General features: G+C 28.5%; 2 protein-coding genes across 4 annotated transcripts; both read right to left on the reverse strand.

Annotated features, from left to right (window-relative positions):
- Nucleotides 1-2,743: 2,743 nt before the first annotated feature.
- Nucleotides 2,744-10,923, reverse strand: LOC132941636 (solute carrier family 25 member 35-like). The gene is made up of 5 exons (XM_061009776.1): nt 10,883-10,923; nt 10,562-10,814; nt 6,836-7,222; nt 4,678-5,017; nt 2,744-3,510 (listed from the first exon to the last, which is right to left on the reverse strand). The coding sequence occupies exons 1-5, from the start codon at nt 10,906-10,908 to the stop codon at nt 3,293-3,295; spliced, it is 1,224 nt and encodes a 407-aa protein (XP_060865759.1). The 5' UTR covers nt 10,909-10,923; the 3' UTR covers nt 2,744-3,292.
- Nucleotides 10,924-14,110: 3,187 nt separating this feature from the next.
- On the reverse strand, nt 14,111-16,407 carry LOC132941854 (CTD nuclear envelope phosphatase 1 homolog). 3 transcript variants are annotated; one of them, XM_061010070.1, is made up of 6 exons: nt 16,230-16,407; nt 15,896-16,090; nt 15,541-15,607; nt 15,281-15,471; nt 14,974-15,202; nt 14,111-14,892 (listed from the first exon to the last, which is right to left on the reverse strand). In XM_061010070.1, the coding sequence occupies exons 2-6, from the start codon at nt 15,992-15,994 to the stop codon at nt 14,744-14,746; spliced, it is 735 nt and encodes a 244-aa protein (XP_060866053.1). In that variant the 5' UTR covers nt 15,995-16,090; nt 16,230-16,407; the 3' UTR covers nt 14,111-14,743. The 3 variants fall into 3 exon arrangements, with proteins under 3 accessions (XP_060866053.1, XP_060866051.1, XP_060866052.1); XM_061010068.1 differs by having other exon boundaries at nt 15,281-15,607; XM_061010069.1 differs by having other exon boundaries at nt 15,281-15,607; nt 16,186-16,407.
- Nucleotides 16,408-17,462: the final 1,055 nt, after the last annotated feature.

The raw sequence follows: 17,462 nt of genomic DNA on the forward strand, positions 1-17,462 counted from the left end.
CAGTCGATGCGTTTGGATAACGATAACAGTAGTGCCATCTACAGCTGTCGTTTTAAACTTGTTGAGCAATGTGGTCATGATGTAGATAAAACAGTGTTTGTATAAAATAAAAAAAAAATAGTCACCATTGAACTATATAATAACGTATATACTTATTAAATAATAACAAAAACCATTGAACAATATAATAACTTATTATATAGTTCAATGGTAGTCACTCAGCGACGAAAAGTGAGTCGTAATTTGATTATGGAATTAAGTTCAGTACGTTGTCCACCAGGAGCACTAAAAAGGCATATTAGCAATTAATTTTGTATAGTTATAATCACATCGTCACAGAATATAACAATCATATGACATCGTGGTCGTAATATTATATTATTATGTATACCGATTGTACACTTTGAGCTGAAATTTGTACTGGGGAATCTCGATATTTTTGTGTGCTTAGATTATTCTTTTTCCTAGTAGATTTTGACATTTTGGAAATTTAACTTAGCGTTCCCGTACACTTTCTCTAGCCCAGATATGAAGTTCGGTCGACTACATCAACCAATCCTTCCACCACAAACACCAAAAATAAGTACCTAAATTACACATTCAAATGGTAATAAATAATAATCAACAGCCCCTTGATCAAAAAAAAATTAAATTGTTCGATATTTTTTATATGTCAACATCTAGGTCGCCATTCACATGCATTTGCATTTGGAAATTCTCATAATACTTCCTTCCCCTCGAATTCAAAATTATATATAACCCGTCTGAAACACGACTTTTCCACAATTAACTTAGAAAATATTGACATTTTGGAAAACTTTATTTTGCAAAAAATGTAACTACCATTCCCATTAACTTTCTACCCTAGATATGAAGATCGATCGACAATCCTTCCACTACATAAGTCAAAAACAAATTAATTACATAGGTATCCAAATGACAAGCAAATAGGCCTCACCCCTTGATAGAAAAAATTTAAAATTTTACGATATTTTTTATACATCTAGGCTGCCATTCACATGAATTTGCATGCCTGGTTTCTAAATTTTCATGACACTCACACGAGTGTATTTAATTTTGTATTTGTTTTAAATAAGTCCTTACGACCGTGTAATTCTTTGTAGTTATTACAGTCAATTCATACTTTATAGGCCTAAATGTAAAACGCAACACCGTCGATCTGTCAACTGCAAAGCCGGTAAATTAAGGCTCTTGATTTAAAGAAATATTGATTCTTCTACCATTAGAACTTACGTCAGCGATGTTGTATTTTATTTTATATTTTAGATTCAGATTTCCAACTCTCAGCCAAACGATGAGATTGTGACGTTCTCTTTTAATTTTTAACATAATTTTTTTTCAAGGTTATATTAATTACGATTAATATTACTGTCGTTTAATAATTTTTATTGTAGAATAGAGGTGGCTAACTAATAATATAATAAGTGATATGAACCTCAAAAGTCAAAAGTTTCAGACAGCTATTCTATAGATATTAGATTGTACTTCATTACCTACTTCAATAGGTATGTCTTTTATTGACAGTAATATACTAGAGATTAAACAATAGGTACAAATTGTAACAATATTATTGTACTTACCTCATATCCATGTGATTTGCTTTAAATTTGAATAAACTAATAACATTCAATATTAAATATGTGTAATGTAGGTATATACATAGAAGATAGAACACTACTGTTCTATGGCATATAATATTAAATAATTAGGTATTATATTTATAATAAATTATCATACCTATTTACATGTTAACAATACTCAATGGAAATAATTCAATATTGATATCATGTCTCAATAATTGTATATTATGTATATTTAGTAGCCACTATTTACGTACTAAGTACCTCGTACGACCTACATATTTCCTATTAATAAAATTGTTAATTGTATATACCTTAACGCCTACCTATATTAAATTACAATTATCATGCGTTTAACTGATTTCCTGTTTTTAGTTTTTTACATAGGTATAAATCATGAACTAAGATAGTATATACTAACTAAGGTATAAATTAACAAGAAACTGCTACATGTATGATAAGAAAATAGTAAATACAGAACAAACATAAGTATTTGGAGAAATAAATTAATTTCAATACAATAACAAAGTAAATATTAATAATTATGGTTAAGTGAGTAGGTAGTAGGTACCTAGCATTGATTAAATATTGTATATTTAATCAATGTACCTAGTAATAATATTATTTTAATAAACATAATATGCAAGTATTCCAACTATAATATTATTAACAATAAGTATGTAAATCATTTTTATCTTTGATTTAATATTTTTAATAACAATAAATAAAACGGTATTGGTAGAGGTAACCACTAAATACTGATTGTACAGTTTAATTTACGCAGATATATTATGTCAGGCGCATAGGTATTTTGGGTTTAATCTACGTCTACCTACCTAACCAATAGTTGTAACTTAATCGTAATAGCTAATTACTAATTTGGTTATGAGCTGTACCTATTATAAATATGAGTGAGGTATGCCAACTTTAATATACATAGACAATGATTACAGACTTGTAATAAACGTGCAGACTAGATTTTAAAATTTAAATCGGTTAAATTAAAATCACAGAATAACAGTTTGTGTTAAAATATTCTATATTTTTATTTATTTATAACCCAATAAATGTGTTGTGTGATGCGTATATATTTTGATAAGCGGTGGCTAAAGAATTGTAATAGACAAATAAGTAATAACTAATAAGATTATAGTTAATATATTATAATACCTATACTAAACTTAATGTCAACTTAAAATTATAATGGTCAGCACTATATTATATTGTGTAGGTCTACCTACATATAGTTAGGTACTAGTTCAGACTGTTCAGAGGTCGGACATGTTAGTAATTTGTACTTTGCTGAGGATACCTACTCAATTAATTCTTACATAGTAACATCAAACTATACAATTATGTTAATTGTTATAGTTTAGCTTAGAATATTATACTATTATGGATATTGATTCATAATAAACATTCAGTTTGGTAAAAAATTATAATAATATTTGAACCTGATGAGTTAAAAATTAGCAAAGAAACATTTTCTTATAGGTATAATAAAGTTTATATATTATATTGAAAGAGTAATAAGGTTTTTTTGTATTTGATTGAAATCCAAAACAATCAGGAACTTTACCTATACATATACCTAATATAAATACATACAATTTAACAATTTATTATTACCTTGGGATTACTCCTCAAATAAAAATACACAATAGCAAAACATTTAAAAACTAATTAAAAAATCAAAGACTCTGCATGGCTTTAATGTGGTTGGACACATTCGATTCAAATAGTCGCAACCTGTCCCAGAACACCATGCTTAGAACAACATGAGGTCCGAGTCGGAGGTAGCACGGAACGACGCCTTTGTAAAGCCCGTAGATTCCTTCTTGTCTGAAAGTCTTGGTCAAACATTCCATGTACGACGAATATAGAAGACCACGGCCTTTGGCGTCGACAGCTGCAGTTAAAAATTGAATACAATATATCACATGCGTATAAGTGTTGTACGATTTATATAGGTAAAGTTATTAAATATATACAAGGGAATTCACTAAGCATCCTCATCACTATTTATTTCTTTAAAAATTAATTTATTGAAATTCTAACTGTTGGAATTTTCAAGCAGGTATATTTCAGGACCATATTTTCAATTATTTAGATTTTTTATGTCATGTGTCCTGTACCCGTGGTGATACAATTTTCTGTTTTTTAAATGTGAACTAACCTTTTTTTCACTGTAAATTGTGTAAATTTGTGTTATGTTCAAATCATCGCATAGCTCTCCCTTCATCATATCTATTATTTATTTATCTTATCAACTTTTTTTTTCAACATCTCCGGTGCGACACCAGCTGATGCTTGACCTCAGAACACATTAGTGACTAAGGCCAACCGACGAGCTACACCAGGCCTCTTGGCTCTTATTAACTATTATATTAAGCTTATTTTATATTATCTTCCAAACGACTAAACCTATTATCATTAGTATCTACTACTTACACAAAGTCAAATAACTCAAAAGCTATACTCATTCGAATATCAATTTAGATACATCAACATTTTTAAGAAATCATCTAATTAACAATTAATGGGAAAAAGGAGGATTCTCATTTGAAAATAATAAATTAGTATCACTACAGGACACTTTTTAAGGGTAAATGGTATAAAAATCTAATTAATTGGAACTATAGTCCTTATAAGTACCTATACTTAGAAACTTCCAAAGATTATAATTTTAACAAATATATTCTGTGAATGAACCACTCCCAAGGCCGTATTCAGAAATTTTTTTCGGGGGAGGGTCCAAAACATGTATATTGTAATTTTATTGAATTTTGGTTTTGATAATTGGTCAAAAATAAGACATATTGAAGAAATTTCGGGGGGGGGGATGTCAGACCCCCTCCCCCTCAGATACGGCCTTGATCACTCCGTATAATATATTCAGTGTCGTCGAAATATTCAAATATATCGAATATGGTCTACGGTAGTCCAATTTTCACTCAACATGTATAGTAAATTATAGTTACTTGGTAGGTACTTGGGCACTCAGCCACCTCTCGCCCACGAAATAAACAATATTGGATTTAGGTAAATTACGAGGACGATTACGCGCGTTATATACCTTGGTTATAGAGTCTGGTGGATACTAGATCGAATGGTGCCATCACTATTGACATCAATACTCCACCCAGCATGCTGCATATGAGGGTGCTCAGGAATTTCTGATCCTTGGTCAATACCCCATGGTCGATGAGAGCTTCGTTAAGTAAGCTTATCGTACTCAATTGCGTAGCCGACGCAACACCAATACGTACCATGGCCCCAGTGGCCCCACGCCACAGCCCGTGGACAACGCCGTACTTACGGTACAACGTCAGCAGACCGTTTATTGTGCTTGTGGTGTTGTGCTGATGGCCGACCGCGATTGATTGTGCGGAAAACGATTGCAGATGAATTTTTAACTAAACAATCCAAAATATATATTTTTAATTTTTACATATTTAATTTTTTACATATTAATTGTTCAACAATAATAAGTCGAAAATCTAAAAATCTGTAGACTAATAAACTAATGCGCATTATCGTGAATAATATAAACAAGCTATAATGATTATTTATTAGGGATGACATTTTTTCCAGTATAAGGCCCACTAATATAAATTTCAAAGTAAAATAGCCTTATTGGGTGGAGCGAAACGTATCCCTTCTGTCCTCAAGTTCGACGCAAATTGTTATTGCTATCTCCTTCGAAAAAAATCTTCATTAATACCTAAAGGGTACATAGATTAAGTTTAGCGTTTCTAGATGCTGTCGTAAAGTAATTATGTTTAATTTGATAGACTATAGGCTATAGTTACCTATCGATCCACCTGACTTTCGTCCACGGACACACCTAGTTGTGTCGATGGGTAATTAATCATAATTACTTAATGCCAGCATCGAGAAACGCCAAACTTAATCTATACAGCCCTCAGGCATTGATGAATAATATACCGTAATCCCCGCTTATTGAACTCAAATGGTCTGGTTTAAAGTTGTAACAAAAAAAAAATCGTATATTTTACTCACTAGTCACTACACCTGTTAATGGGGTACTTAGACAATTAGTTAAATTTACAGGACCACTGTTGGGCCAATAAGTCGAGGATATTGTGAAAAAAAATGGGCAGAAATGATTTTGTGGTCGGAAAACATTTTGTTTGCTAAGCCGCATAGCGAATATAGGGAGAAGCAGACAAGATTGTGGATTCATTCAGAGTAACCTCTCTTATCACCTCTCTTATCACCCATTACTCAGTATTCTCCGTCTTGTGTGTTGAATGCGGATGAAAATGGTTTTTTTTCCTAGTATTACATTGTAAACACGTAAGTTTTTTTTTTTTTTTGAGGGTCTTTCGCCTTATTTACTCATTTGGTTGATGAACTCAAATGATCCGGTCCCATAGTGGGTCCAATAAGCGGGGACTACTGTATATTTTAGTTTCATGAAGATTGGTCCAGTAGTTTTGGAGGAGATAACAATAACAAATGGAGCGTCATTAAAAAAAAATATGTCCTGACTGATTAATTCACGTATACATCCAAAACTTTGATGGCTAAAGAGTAAAGACCATACATATTTTTCATGGTATCTTCGGACCACAATATACGGGTCACAAGACGTGAACTAAATACTAATAAATTATTTTTAAAAATTCAAATTTTGAAGATGGCTCACACAGGGATTTTGTAGTTAAATTTGTACCTATTATTTTATTCAATTACTCGTCTAAAATAAAATTATTATCCTACCATGGAATTTTTAATATTTAATTTAATAGGATGTAGAATATTTTTCTAAATAATGTTGTTGTATAATACACAAATGCACAGTACATCCTATATTGAATGATCAGTATTTTTTTGTATTAATAAAAATACCTATATACGAGTGTAAAATTAAGATGAGCATGTGCCCAAGCATGAAACTTTGCAACTTTGCTCGGTGTTAAAACAAGTCCCTCCAAATGTTTATTGGTGATCTGGAGAATAGCTACTGTCGCCATTTGCTGGCTATAACTCGGGACCCAAATTATGACATTAAAATATTGTTTTTATGATTTTTAATAAAATAAAAATAAGTTTTTATTTTTAATTTTTAAATTAATTAGTTTAATAGAAGGTATTACAGTTAAGTTATAAATTCCATCCCTCTCACCAAATAACGATTCTAAGACACGCCTATGTTTACGTATATAAATGTATATAAGAAATAAATATATTAAATAAATTGCACTCACCATGCCCAGCGGACTGCCTAAAAAGCCACCCAACGTGCCAGCTCCGGCTCCGACGAGTGCGGACTTAATCAGCGAAACGGTGCCATCACTTTTAAGTATCCACTTTTTTTTTTGCGCCAAATCGAAAATACCTAATCTTGTACCATTCAAGAACACTTGGTGTCCCATGGACGGTAACAGGCCCTTTTGCAGAGCCAACGGCCCTTCGTTTTTTGCCACAACGTAAATAGCGTGAGCAAAGTTTCTATAGTGGACTTTATAGTTGCCCACTTTTTTCAGCTCTCCTTGTAGCTGAAACCGGGTTTTTATTACTTCCAATGGATTGGTGAAGCACACAGCGCCACTGGCACCCAAAGCACCCAATATAAATTCCATTTTAGGCCATTCCTAAAAATATATAAAAGGTATAGTGACACATAGTACAGTAATACACTATATTATAAAAATAAGTATTTAATTTACAGATAATAATACGTACGAATCTGAATGCCTAAATTAATATATGCTCTAATATAAACTTTAATTAATATAAACTCTATATAATAGCTAGATGATCTATAGTAATGTAACTGTGTACGGTATAATTGTATAAAATTATAAAATTACAATTATTATTTTCATACTATACGCAATTATATTATTGTATATTGCAATCAAAATATTTTAATGATTTGATAAAAAAAAATGTATAATATATATGTATTATTATTCTCTATAGAGAATTAATAGAAGGAACACTACGGTTACTGCGAATTAATATTCATTTAGGTTCGCAGTGTTCGCACCAGATATGTAAATATCAGTATTGTGGATCATACCTTCAATAGTCTTAGTCGTCTATAATTATCTTAATTATGATATCATATAAATGAATCAAAAGGTCGACCACACATAAGGTATTTAATAACACGTGTTTAATATAATAATAATGTTGTATAGTTACCATCATTAAAATTAAACGATAATAAGTATTATCTCTTAGCCTAAATTAGGTATTTATTTTTTCTCTAGACGGGATCATAATTTTAATTTATGTCATAAAACTATAAAAGTTTATTGCTTCAAAATTTTTATTTAGTGGTAATGCTATTACGTGAACATTAAAAAATTAATTTATATATAAAATATAACCACATATTCTACCTATCCAGTTAATTTTAATATTGCAAATTTATCGAAATGTCAAACTATCTTACCTTTCTATTAGGATATACTATATAGGTAGTGTAAATAAGTAGATAAGTACCTATCTTGTTTTAAAATTGTTGATGAATGATAAATACAATAAAATACATTATGTACAAGTACAACAGTTGAATGTTGAATTTCATTTCAAATTTTAAGCTATGTGTTAGATTGAATTATTGAAGAATCATAATATATAGTTACCTACTGCCTACTATATAGTAAAAATCTATAGCATTAGTAAGCCTAGGCAATTAAATCAGTTAATATAATTTGTTATCTATATAATATGATGTAATGTTGATTTAACATTTTTAAGTTTTCTTGGGTCAGGATGCATGAACAATCACTAAACAATAGTAAGCTAATGGTCCCTTAAACATTATTTAGTCCTAATTGGTCCATTAAATGTTAGCAAACCATTACATTAAATAATTGTTTATGAAACTCTACATTATAATACAGTTAAACCTTTATGTCTCAAAATAAAACTTCTGATTGAAATAATTGTTAAGACATTGTTTAAGAAATTGCCTTTAAAATAATTTGAATGTTACTATGACTTGTACTATAACTACTGTCTTACACTCTTACTATATTGTCACAAGTTATGAAAAATCATTTATATTATGATTGTAATAAAATTTGACAATTTTTCCTACATATTAATACCTACTTAACTATAATTTTGAATATTGGGTAGATAATAAAAGCATACTTAATAAGATTTAAAAGTAGAAACCTGTTTATTCTTATAAAATAATATAATTTAAATACAAATTAATAGGTGGTACGCTAATTACAAAATGTTAAAATATAATGCTTTAATTATAGGTATATTATTATAATTGGCTGTACACTACAATTTAACGATTGTCAATATTAATATTGAATCATAGATAATTAGATATAGGTATAACCTAGCGATATTGTTACGCCATAAATATGAAACTTAATACGAAATTGGTTGAAGAAAAATATGATCGATAGGTTGCAGATTTATTAAAAAACTTTAAATGGATGTTTGGATTATTGTATGAAAATATATATTTTTATAATATCATTATTGACATTTTTTCAAGTGGTATATATCGTAATATTAGTTTAAATGATTTTCAACAAGATATAGATTTCGATACCGTGTCCACGTGTATAGTTTAGCATACGGTTAGTTAACTGTTAAGTATAGAGTTGGATTACTGTAGTCAACTGCAAGTGTTAGGTATGTGATAACATTTAAGTGTCACAAATATCGCAGGTAAGAAAAAAACAATACGCGGGACAAGGAACACATTGTTTAAAATCGTCTATACATGACAATTTTTTTTATAGTGAGTAGGTAGTGTCGTAGTGTGTAGTAATTTCTGATAGTGATTACATTGTGTATTTGTGATTTGTAATTGAAATTGTTCCTAGGTATTTTAATTTGTATATGTCTGTACATGGTATATAGTACCTACCTATAGGTAAATTACCTATAAAATTACACTATGTACATTCAACGCAGACACATAGGGTCATAGCATATCGCGCGTAAACCAAAATCGGCAAGATTTCCACTTCTTCATAGGTATTTTAAAAATACAATACACCTACTCGTATAATATATTATTATAATTTTATAAATATTTTTAGGAAAATCGCTATTCTTTATTCTTTTTCTACTACTTCTACATTTTTATTCTACGTACCTAGTAGTTATTATTTCAGTTTTGTACTCTTGTTATGATATTGAAAACGGTAATTAATTTACCGAGGGGTAAATGTATTTAAATACAAAATTAATGATAGTAATATTAAAATAAATAGGGGAAGCTTCGATAAGTGATAGGTATCAATAAGTGATGACAGACAAAAACAACTAATTTCACTATAAAACCAATACATTTAACGCTCAGCTCAGAATTTAAAAGCATAAAAACTAGGTACGGGGACCTACCTAGGTATAGTATTTACATAATAATATTCTGTATATTTGATTTTTTTGCGTGCGAAATTCACTAAATAATATATAAATTATCAATATAAATTAAAATATAGATTTTCTTTTAGCCAGTAAAATATTCGTCTCCGTTTATTTAATTGTAATTTATATATTATTGGCACCTATACGGCTATACTGATGATGTGCAATGAAAGTAAAACGTAGTATTATATTTTTAAATGTTCATAAATCATAATATGAGCTTAACCTATAGGCTATAAAGAAAAAGTATTGTACCTAATTTTCGTTAGAAAACCTCGCTGGGAATACGTCTAGAAAATGTTCGTTCAGATTTCATCATATTGCCTCACAAGTGTATTATAATCAATACAATAACAGTACGACGATTTTCGGCGACGAATATAAACTCTCATGAATGTTGTCGACTAAATCAAATTACTACTTATAGGTACCTACTACTATAGACCAAGCGGAGATAAAAATAAACCATAAAGGTAAATTAATATAAAATAATATTTATCTATACAGTTAGTAAATTTACTGTCAGTAGGTGCTTACGTATATTTATTTCTAGTCACGTAGAATTTATTACCTACCTTAATCAGACTTGAAACAAAAAACGATCGATCGCCACTGCCGCCAGCAATTTCAACACGTGGACTTGACACGAGCCGCCACGACCGACCACGAGCACGCCACGACCAACAGACAACAGTGGCTAGTAAGTAGTAGTTACATACTAGACAGAACACAAACAAATCGTGAATTACTACTGACAAGCGCGCGTGGATTGTGCACGAGGACGAGGTTACGCGACGACACTCGTTAACGGCCACGGCAAACGCCCAGCTGATTGCATTAATAATACACATAACACATTGATATATACATATTATATATTATTATAAAGTCACAACCTTGACAGTGATGCCTGGTATTTCATTTTGACTGCTACCGTTTTACGGTTTTTGTTCAAGTATTCACATACATCACACCACGATTATAATCATTGTTACGAGACTGTTAACAATGATCGAAATTCCTGAAACAAATATTATGGATCCTAAAAGATTTTTCGAACCATAAATAATATCATAGAAAACATAGTAATATTTTTTTTATAGTAATATTAGGTACTTATGTTGAAATTGTTGGAAAGTATAGGCATTTTTGTAGCGTGATCTGTGGCAGAGTCTTGAACGAAAATACAATAGTTAATTAACCATAAGCTATTTAAATCCGTATTAATCAATGCTTATAAATATAAAAATACTACCTATACTACTATATTCTTATAAGCTATAGCATCCAATTTATATTATGTATCTAGATATATGCCATATGGATATAATAATATAGTAATTAGGTATATAATAATACCTTCTTAAAACACTAAATACTTATTATTGATTAAAATTATTTCGAACAATAATTATTATTAAACGTGTTTTAAAACGGGTGTTCTGGTGTTCTATATTATTATAGATTGTGATTAATGTATTTTTCGTAATGGTAGAAACTAGGTAGGTCGTAGGTATACTTGCCAAATTACGATCGCAAGAAGACAAAAATCAACCCAATATAATGTAACATTACCAACATCCAACATATAATGATTTACGAGTAAGGTAACAACGAATTAATATTAATCATATACATTTGACATTTAGGTATTGTTCACCATTGCCAATTTCCGCAGCAGTACGGTATACCATTATACCAAATACCTATCCACCCAGACAATCTCACGAGTCATAATTTCATTTTTTTTAATTTTAATTTAATTTAACCGATTGAAAATGGATACATCGTATTTGGCAGCGCTAATTGAAATGTTCAATCTTTAAATATAATTATTAATAATAATTCATAATTATACCGTTTAAATTATGTTAAAAGCAGATAAAATACATTTTAAGTGACAGCGATAAATCAATTTGTCATCACCGTTTATTTTTTATAAACGTCTATAATTATAAATGAATAAAGTGTAAACACTGTACATTGAATTTAGCTTTTAGCACTTAAGCCACCTAACCGATATTCGATAATAATATAGTTATAATAATATAACTCCGCGTCAATAATGTTCAGACTTCAGACCCAACATATTAAACTTCCACGGGCCAGGGCCCACGCCAATACGCCACCGAATACATTTGATAGTTTAAAATTATTTCTTAGGGTAAACGTAATATAGGTAGTAGAATAATATTATTATTAATTTATGATTTTCATCAAGTTAGGGACCGCACACCAATGCTGTGAAAAAAAACTGCCACGACTAATTGCTTGGCCGCCCGAATCGCACTGCTTTGGGATACTCCCGTCCTAAAATATAGAAATATGTTGTTTTTTCGGATTCAAGTATGTCAGAATAAGTTATAAGAGATTATTTAAGTAGGCGATTACAATGATTTAAAATAGTTACACAGCAATACTGCATTTAAATTTCCATAAAAGTTTCATCAATTAAAACTGAGTAATCTCTTCCTCTGCTGTTCAGTATTATATACAAATGGGATATAATATTCCCTTTTTTTCCAAATTTTATGAACAGTACTAGAAACTTCCTAATAATAAGGCCATTCAGGCATCTAACCCAATTTGGTACCAGTAATCGTCCTCAACTTTAAAGAATGAAGCAATTTTTCTGATAAAAAAAATCTTTGCTAGGTAGTCAAAAAGTAAATAAAATAAAAACAAATACACACATCATTGTAGAATCAAGACATCTTCAGTCAAAAACTAAAATTAAAACATATTTTAAGTTTTAACAAATAAAATTAACATTTCATTATAAACACATAATTTATATTTCATAGAAGACATGTTACAGTTGTTGGTTCATGCTAATGTTAAAAAATACCCAGTGGATTGAATGTAAACAAAAGTTAACAGAAAATATTTGCAAGTTATTAATTTCATTAATGTGGATTACAACTTGTATTATTTTAATTTTAAAACATATTTTTGTAGTTTTTAAAAATTACAGAACTTTATTATACTTAATTAATCAAACAATATATGCAGATTTTTAAATTAAAAATCAATAATTTATTGGTTTGTTAATTTTTAGATTAATAGTTTGCCACAAAATTATCACACGATAAACATTATTTAAAATAGTTGATTTAACTGTATATTATATTTTAATAACTTGCATATATAAAAATATTTAGCAGTTATCACAATAATGAATGGTCCAAAATGTATTAAATATTAAGTAGACAAAAATGGAGAATAGCTGACAATAATTTGGAAAACATTAAAATATAAGATTATACAAATTACAACATTGGAAAAAGTAGTATGAATAATCTTTTTTTAAACCACAAAACTGTATTTTTAGAACTTTGGTTACTATAATTTATACAAATATATTATGTACATAAATTATAAAATCCAAATAAGATAATCTATATTTACATAACAGTTTGGTGGCATAGACTTTACATTAAGTACTAAATGACAATGATTACATTAATTCTTGGACATACTTTTAAAATTATGTGTTTATACATTAATTACATGTGTGTTTATACATAAGATTTTTTTAAATATTTATCATATTAAGAAAAAATATTTCAAAACTATAGTTGGGGACACACAGTAAGCACACAACTAAATAATAAATTAAATAACTCTATTCACTAAATGGTAAATCCAATGTAAATAAATTTAAATTACACAAACGTAATATGACTTTGAATAGGTATTACAGTTATATAAATATAAATTATTATATTATTATAAAGTTAGGTTATTTTTAATATCTCAGCAGTTAGTTTTTTTTTTCAATGCTTACAGTTAAAATTATTTTTTTTTTAAATTTTAGTCGTCAGAAAATGTTTAACTCATTTTTTATTGGCTAGGTGCCATGATTGATGAGTATGATAGATTTAATTATAAATAATATTTATATTTTATTTTTTTTTCAATACCTGTGTATGAAAGTTATTTGATGATATAGTGACTTTACAGTTAAAAAATTATAATAAAACAATAAAAGTTAACCTAAATTATTTCTTCTTGTATAAAAACTAACAAAAATGACTTAAAATTTTCAAGTTACAACTTTATCTATGTTATTGAATATCAACAATAAAAATATATTTTTTAAAAGTGTGCATTGACAAAATATGTTTTCATTATAATACTAAAAGATATGCATCAGAATTCGAGAAATTAACCAATGTAATCAACAATAATTTGCAATAAATATTGTGGAAATTAGAATGTTCTCTATAATTTTGATTAAAATAAATTGAATACATATTTCACATTAATGATTATAGTTTATGCATTTTTATATTAGTGAACAATTTAAATGAATTAATTATAGGTACCATACAACTCAGTACTTATAATGCTGTATACTTTCCTTTACTTATTATAATTAGTATTGTAGAGTACAAATTACAGATAACAGCGACTAGAACCTTACAATAGATACATTATGTTTATTCACCAAGTAAAAATAAAAACACAATAATAATCAGTATAAACTTGACCAGTCTATTGACTCAATGAAATATGTTCTAAATTATATAAATAATAATTCACAACACATGGACATAAAAGAAATAAATGAACATTAATGTATTGCTGTTGAAATAGAAGGTATCACCTTTTTATTTATTTATTAAGTTTTATACTAATATAAATTAAATATTTGCGCTTTAAGTCAGTTAAGTTAGTTAGTATATTCTCATTATATTATTGAAATAGTCAAAAATATTATTTAATAAGAAATTCAACAGGTTTTATTGAACATATCATTGCCATAAATTATGATTGTGTAAATTTCTACTTAATACACTACGTACATCATCTGTAAACCGTAATGCATCCAACATTGGCAAGAGGTTCAATAATGCTGTATCTGAAGTATCTGAAAACCATGATTTAATTGGTATTGCATTGTCTGAAAAATATAATACATCAATATTATTATTTAATATTTATAATTAACATTTTTAAAAACAAATTAAAATGTTTTAATCACCAGGAAATGCTCTGTATGCTGCTGGTGAATTATCAAGTATAAAGACCCTCGATAAATCACTTGAAACTGATGTCAAATCTTTAGTATAAGAGCCCATTTCAGGCGTGCAATGTTGTCTATAGAATCGTCTTCTTAATATACCCCTTCGATTGTCTAATTTATCAGCGACTGCAGCACCATAAATTTGCATACTAGCTGTAAAGACTACCAGCTCATACCACTTAGAGACCTATATTTGGTAATACGCAGAATATGAAATTTAGTATTTAAAAGTATTTAATGCATATTTAAGTATTTAAAAACTTACAACATCTAAGAAAAAATCAACATGCGGCCTCTTATGAACATAAAATCTTACTGGATGCCGCTCAATGGTAACTTTTAAAATAAAATCTGGTGGCATTTCTGGTTTGGACGGATGACGTAGGACACCTTCATGGTGTGAATGTATTAATGTCTCATCTAAATCTAGCACCAAAACTTTCCGTTTTACCATACCTATGTAAGATAAATATATTTTACTTGCCGTAACAACCTTTAATTTTGTATAAATAACTTTTAACATACTTATTCTATGTCTGGATAATGGTAATAAAGGAAATACTCCATATTTTACAGGTTGATATTGACGAACCTGTAATAAAAATTTCAGTTTAAATTTTTTATAAAACTATGAGAATGTATTGTTAGTAACATAGAAAATATCACTAAAATAAATCATCAAATTACCTAGTTTTTAATGTAACTTTGTAATATATTAAAAGAATTAGTAAATAATAAATATATACCATAATTAAACAACAGTTTCAACAATAAATGTTCATTAAAAAAAGTTGGTTCAGACAACACAATATTTAATCTATAGAAAAACTAAAATCGTAATAATTTAAGATCAAACACATTTTTAAATTTTAAAACTTACAGTTTTAATTTGTCGTTTTATTAGGAAGCATATGCAGGCCCACACCTTCGAGGCTAACACCATGAAAGCTTGAATGCCCATCTGTATGACTTTCAACATTTGAAATGTAAATCTTATAACAAATGACTCATAACTCTTAAACAGTTTGACCGGTATACATTGTATACTGACACAAAATATGGAAATTTATAATGCCTGGAAATTGATTTAAATAAAATTGTTATAGAATACAGTGATTATTTATACCTGCTTTTTAGAAAATAAATAAAAACAAATGTGAACTAATTTACTAGTTTACTAATGCCTTTCTAAAATGTTGTCAAAATGTACGCACTGTTTTCAACATATTTCGAACTAAGACGGCAAAGGAAAAATGATTTCGATCAAGTGAAAACAGAAACTGGTATACAATTATTCAATAAAATGATTATATTACAAACAAAATTAATAACGAGATCAAATTGAAAACTGAAAAATAACTGTGAAACATTATTAATTTCCTACTTCTTTTTTCACCTGTAATCAATCCTTTACAAACAACAACAAAACGAGATAAGGCCTCGCGCCATGATGGCCAAAGAGGTTGTAAGACGATTATTTCATATGGTGGCGAATACATTTCTCATCTGTATTATATGTTGCCTATTGTCGTTTATTTTGAGGAGCTGCGTTAAACACAATAATAATAATTAATTAATTAACTATATTACAAAACCGGCATTGTGATATACCTACCTACTCTATTGTTATTAACAGGGCCCGGAACTTTATAGATTTGCATATTTCTTAGAAAGCTGCATATTAATGCATAACACTTGTTTCTTAGTGCAGACAATATAAATACAAAAATTAATGTTGCATATTTGGATAAGTTTACATGATTTTGCATATTTAAATAATTTAAGGATATTAATGCATATTATGTTATGTGATAAAACAAATATTTAAAAATTTTAAATATAGAGCTGCCACACATTGTTTATATTGTAAATTATACTATACCAAAAATCGATTGCAATTTATCGACCAGGTAAAAACACCTAATCATTCAATGTAATTCAGGTAAATATATACTTAATAACATGGCTCATAAAAATTTAATTTGACTTTCTTGTAGACATTTTTTTTTTGATAAAGGTAGACAAACTTATGGATAATCTTGTATTACATTTTCAAATCTTAGATTTAAAAAGAAAAATGTTTTTGAATTCTCAACTCAAAATAATTTGCTAATTTTCGCGATTTTTCCGTATTTTGTCAATATTTGAACTTTAAATGCTTATAAATAAAAACTGTGACTAAGGATTTTCGTAATTTTTTTTATCTGCCTTTGAAAAAATAACCTAGGAGCCTTCTATTAAATTTTCAAGCTTTTTTACCCAACAGATAAAATTTTATTGATATTTATAGAAAAAAAAAACTAAAAAAATTGAAAACTGACAATGTCCGTAAGCAGCTCAAAAAGAGTCAAAATTTCATGTCCCTACGGTCATTTGTTTTAGAGTTACACCAAAAACCAAAATCGATTTTCTCAAAAACAGATTTTGCGTAAAAATTCCCGTTTTTC

Source organism: Metopolophium dirhodum, chromosome 3 (assembly GCF_019925205.1).
Source record: "Metopolophium dirhodum isolate CAU chromosome 3, ASM1992520v1, whole genome shotgun sequence".
Lineage (NCBI taxonomy): Eukaryota > Metazoa > Arthropoda > Insecta > Hemiptera > Aphididae > Metopolophium > Metopolophium dirhodum.